The sequence below is a fragment of the Populus nigra genome, chromosome 13 (assembly GCF_951802175.1).
Source record: "Populus nigra chromosome 13, ddPopNigr1.1, whole genome shotgun sequence".
NCBI classification, from domain to species: domain Eukaryota; kingdom Viridiplantae; phylum Streptophyta; class Magnoliopsida; order Malpighiales; family Salicaceae; genus Populus; species Populus nigra.
Genome location: NC_084864.1, coordinates 9,273,688 through 9,279,128, shown reverse-complemented (window position 1 = coordinate 9,279,128; position 5,441 = coordinate 9,273,688). Strand labels below are relative to the sequence as shown.

At 38.5% G+C, this 5,441-nt stretch overlaps 1 protein-coding gene across 1 annotated transcript; it reads right to left on the bottom strand.

Annotated features, from left to right (window-relative positions):
* Nucleotides 1-300: 300 nt before the first annotated feature.
* Nucleotides 301-4,791, bottom strand: LOC133670791 (uncharacterized). Its single transcript, XM_062091401.1, has 4 exons — nt 4,546-4,791; nt 1,785-2,070; nt 991-1,179; nt 301-800 (listed from the first exon to the last, which is right to left on the bottom strand). The coding sequence occupies exons 1-4, from the start codon at nt 4,789-4,791 to the stop codon at nt 301-303; spliced, it is 1,221 nt and encodes a 406-aa protein (XP_061947385.1).
* Between the last annotated feature and the right edge of the window lie 650 nt (nt 4,792-5,441).

Here is a 5,441-nt window from a genome sequence, read left to right as displayed (position 1 = left end):
CTTAATGAGGGGATTTCAACTTTTAAAAGCATCACCGCCTCCATTCCATATACCAACATATATGAGGTGGCTCTTATTGAGGTTCAGACTACGATGCAGTACGTGTGAAGGGCCAATAACAACATCTCATGTCAATTCTTGTAGGTGAATATCATCTTCTGAATAATCTTCTTGACGTTCTTGTTAGCAACTTCTACCGCACCATTCATCTTTTGCCTATATGGCGAGGAATTGGAATGCTTGATTTTCCATCTAGCGTAGAGTTCTATTATCATCTTACCATTAAAGTTCTGGGCATTATTAGATATAATCTTTTCTAGTGGACCATATCGATAGATCAAATCTCTTTTCACAAATTGCTTCACCACCTTTTACCTCCACGTCATCCAAATATCTCAACAATGTTCCATCAGATGATTTCTTATACAAAGTTTCCCTATCAAGATAGAAATCCATTGCCAACCTCCTCAAAGTCTTCTTGTCGATTGTGGATGCCCCTATGGGATATGTTTGGTTTTGGATGAAATTCTTGATATCATAGTACCAAGGGTTTCCATTTATTCCTCTTTCAACTGAGCAACAATGAGCTGAGTTATTTCTGGTATCAATGTGTATCGGTCGCACCTTGTGCCCAAAGTCTATTCTAGTCATAGAAGCTAGTGTGACCAAAGCATCAGCAAAATGGTTTCCTTCTCTTCCTAGATGGGTGAACTTTATTTCCTCAAATTTTCTAGCCAATTCAGACAGGTATTCTTGGTAAGGTCTCAACTTCTCGTCCTTGGTTTGCCCTTTTCCTTTCGCTTGGCAAATAGTAAAAAATAGAGTCTTTATACATATCTATCTTTCTAATATTTAATACCACCTCTAAAACGAGAATGCAAGCTTCATACTTCTATGTTGTTAGTGCACCCAAACTACAACTTAAATGAAACCGGATAATATTTCTTATCAGGAGAGATTAGCACTGCCCCCACTTCGTTACCATAGCACCATCAAAGTACATAATCCACCAATCTGATTTCCCTTCCTCGACTGAAAACACATCTTCATCAGGAAAATCAAAGTTTAACAGCTCATAATATTCCATAGCATGGTTAGCTAGGTGATCGGCGATGACATTCATGGCTTTCCTTGTCATATATACTATGTCGTACTCAGCCAGTAGAACTTTCCATTTGGCTTGATAGATAAGGGTGGATTCAGTAGGTACTACTTGATTTTCGCGAAAGCTTCTTCACACTCTTATTCCAAATTCCAAGATTCTTCTTCCTTAACAATCGAAGATTGGGTCACAAGTCATGGTTAATTGGGATATAAACCGGGCAATGTAATTCAATCTTTCTAAGAACCTTATTACATCTTTCTCAGTCTTGGGAGGTGGCATAGATTGAATAGCCTTTACTTTGTTGGGATCCATTTTTATCCCTTTGTCACTTACCACAAATTCTAACAACTTCCCAGATTTCACCCCGAATGAACACCTCGTTGGGTTAAGCCTCAAATTATATTTCCTTAAGTCTTTCAAACAATTTCTTCAATATTTGGACATGATTCTTTTCCTCTCTAGATTTAGCAATCATGTCATCTCTTTATGCATTATGTCGTGAAATAGAGTCAACATGACCCTTTGGTAGGTGGCCCCAACGTTCTTTAACCCAAATGGCATGCCTTTGTAGCAAAAGGTTCCCCATAGTGTTACAAAGGTTTCTTCTCCTTATCCTCTTGTGCCATTTTTATCTTATTATAGCCAGAAAATCCATCTATAAAGGAATATATGGAGTTACGTGATGCATTGTTAACCAACATATCTAGGTGTGGTAGAGAAAAATTGTCTTTAAGGCTAATTCGGCTTAACTCCTTAAAGTCCACACAAACTCTGATTTTATCTTCCTTTTTAGGTACTATCATTATGTTCGATGCACATTGTGGATACTTAACTGCTTCTAGAAAATCGATGTTCCACTGCTTTTCAATTTGTGCTTTTACTAAGACATCCAGATGGATTCTTCTCAACTTTTGCTTAACCGGTTTGCATCCTTCTACTAGTGGCACCCTATCCACCAGGTATGTCTTTACAGGACCAGGCAAAAAACATCTACATAATCTCGGAGTTGTGTAATCAACTCTTCTCTTTCTTTAGGGGTGATCATAGTCTGTATCTTCAACTCTCTCTTGATTTTTTTGTTGCCCACATTTATGGTTTCAAGCTCCTCTCTAGCAGGTTTCCAAGCTTGTTCGTGTTATTAATTTTTATGAATCCCCTAATGTTATTTTCCTACCATTCTTCCTCTTTTACAACTAATATGTATTCCTTAAAGTTCGGCCATTCATTCTCAGTGTAAAATGCAGGTGTAGTTATGGAAGATTCGCTTTGAAAAAGGAAAGTGATGTGTAAAAACACCAAGATGAACTTTTGAAAATGCATGATCTCATTAAAGGGAAAAGTTTGGCTAAAAAAACCAAGGATAAAATCCCATTGACATTTAGAACCTCGATTTAAAAAGCTGAAAAAGGCAAACAACACAATATCATGATCAAACAAGCATTGTTAATTAAATTTTAAACACAAATGGAGCTTCTTGGGTCTCCCAATTCTAGAACATCTCTCTCTTGGCTAGCTTTTGAATGAAGGTTTGAGATTCAAGATGCTTTGAGCTTAGGCTTGTTTGGATGCAAAAAGATATTATGGAGCATACATCCTAAGGATAGGTTCTAGTTCCTTTACGTGAGACATAGGGTAGGTTTACTACTTGGTCTCTAAAAAGGGTCTCTTGTTGTCCTAGTGATCACCCTCATAAAGGCAATATGGGGGTTCAGCAGATAGTGGGATGGAACGTGTACCAATCACTATCAGTTTAAACACTCAGCAAAAAGTTGAGGTTTACACAAACTTAAACCTTGACTCAAGTCATAAGGCAAGCTGTTAGTCCCCCACTTAACTTAAAGTTTAATGTGTGTGCTCTCCAAAAAGAAAATAATAGTAAAGTGATGAATGACTACATCATGTATGACATAATGTAAAGATGCATGCTAAAGCTTTTAAACAAATTATCATTCATAGTAAAAAAACAACAACACATAGCATAATAACAAAAACAATTACCAAGCTTAGTCCAAGGGTCCCCAGTGGAGTCGCTATCTTGTCGCACCCTCGGGAGCGGAGCGCGGCGTCGCGGCGATCCTCGATTGGTTTCGAGGTCTTTTGTTTTATTGTGAATAAGGAAGTCGTCACCTAGTATTTTGGTCACTAGGAACCCTAACTAGTCTTTCAGAGATTTTAAGGCAAGGGACTGGTAGCGTAAAGGGAAGGTATTAGCACCCCTACTATGCTCTACCTAAGGTAAGCTGCTTGGTGTTTGGTTTGATTTATAATTGCCATTGGTGTTGGTGTTCTCTTAATTAGTTTTCCTATGATAGGTTTGCTATGATGAATGGATTTGGGTTCAAAGTCTAAAAGCAAGAATCCTTGGCCAATATAGATCATACCTTTAGATATGTCTACAAAGTGTCAAGGGGAACCAATGCACATCTCTTGAAACTTGTGTTTGATTCAGACTAAATTTATTAAGATAGAAATCCAAGGAGATTCCATGTGCTTTAAAAGCTCATTTTTCCCTTAGTATTTCAAGAGTTTTGCGACTCGTAAATCGCAAGGAGGAGAGACAAAAATTTAAAAATCTAAGGAAATTCAGAGCGCTTTAAAAGCCTTTTTTTGCCTTAATGTTTCATACTTTTACGGCTCGTAAACCGTGGAGTCAAAAAATTGAAATGTCCTCAATTATAATCGAGGCTTCTTTCAAGGATGTGTGATGACTTATTATTCCTAGAAAAATATTTTGGATATTAACCACTAGGGGTTTCTTTATCCAAACATTAACAGCGAATAATAACAAGTTATTCCCAATAATATTTTAAATATTCATCCCTTTGGGATTTCTTTATCCAAATATTAACGGTAAATAATAACAAGTTATTCCCAATAATATTTTGGATATTCATCCCTTTGGGATTTCTTTATCCAAACATTAACGGTGAATAATAGATGACTTCCCCCCAAAAAATAAGATTTTTGTATTTTTTTGGAATATTGGCCAATACCCTTTGGAGTCTTACAAACATGTTGTAAAATCCAGAAATGCAAGAGAAATAATTTTTTATTGTGTTTAAGAAATCCATGCGAAAACACATTTTCAAAACTGCAAATATTTTATATATATATATATATATATATATATATATATATATACTATCTTTGCGTTGAAAACCAGGTATTCTAAATGCAAGATTGATATATTTTTTTATAATAAAAAAAATACAACCTTAAATAAATATGCTAGAAAATCATCAATCTCTCTCTCTCTTTCTTTTTTGGAGAAAAAAAAAAGGGGTGAAACCAGTAGATCCGGCCGAGTCACTTGCTTTGCTGGACACAAAAAAAAACTATTGTTCAAGTGAATTATAATTCACTTGAACAGTAAACACAAAAGGCATGCACAGTAGCTATGTAATTAAAATGCAAAGTGAAGATAATGCATGGGAACTTACCTGGCACTGAAACAGGTGAAAGCGATGGCGCTGAGACGACTGGACGCTGCTCATGAAGGAAGATCCGGCCCTCTGCTCTTGCTTATTGCTTCTCAAAGTGGATGAGGAATTGCAACTGGTGATGACCGCGCCCCTGCTAGTTCTTGCTCCCAGTGCAGAGAAGAAAACACAGCTACTGCTGGCGATGGGGAAGAGATATGGACGACTGGGATCAGCTGCTGGTGCAGAGACAAGACTAGTTGCCATCCTGGATTGCTGCTACGGCTAGTACCTGCTCCTGGTGATTGAGGGGCTGCGAGTCAGCGATGGCTTTCGGAGCTGAAGATGACGCCGCTGTTGAAGCTGGAGATGGCTGCGTACTGGTACAGGACTCAGAGAAGAGCTGTCTATTTGGAATGTTAAGCAAAGCTCCTAACGCTGCTTGTGGCTCACGATTTTGGCTAGTCTTTAGAGAAGTTGCCGGACCGTGGGGGAGAATCCGGTGGTGATGGGGAGAAGCCAAAAAGAAAGAAGGAGAGGACGAGGCTTTGGTTTTCTTGTTGTTCGGGTGATAGAGGGAAGATGTGTTTCGGTTTTGAGAATGGAGATGGAAAGGGCAGTGTGCGGCTGAAGGTGAGTGGTCGAGAGAGAGTTTGAAAGTTTGTGTTAATGAGCGGTTATGGGCTGTCTTTTTAGACTGACGGGAACGGAAAACTTTGTTGAGGGAAGGGGAAGGTCTGTGAAAAGAGAGATGGGGCTGTGACTTTAATAGGGTTCTCTAGTTTTGCAGGGGAAGAATGGAGATGAGGAACTAACAGAGAGGGGAGCTGCTATGTTTTTTAGGAGAGATGGCGATGGTGGAACGGCTGAGAGGGGAATGGGGGTTCTAGTGAAAGGGAGAGGGGACAGTGTATGGC

Coding starts and splice junctions, on each gene's coding strand:
- LOC133670791 (XM_062091401.1), bottom strand. CDS start 4,791: ATGGCAACTAGTCTTGTCTCTGCACCAGCAGCTGATCCCAGTCGTCCA. Junction 2,071..4,545: donor TTCACCTGTTTCAGTGCCAG/GTAAGTTCCCAT, acceptor GGTCCTGTAAAG/ACATACCTGGTGGATAGGGT. Junction 1,180..1,784: donor GTTGGTTAACAATGCATCAC/GTAACTCCATAT, acceptor TTATCTATCAAG/CCAAATGGAAAGTTCTACTG.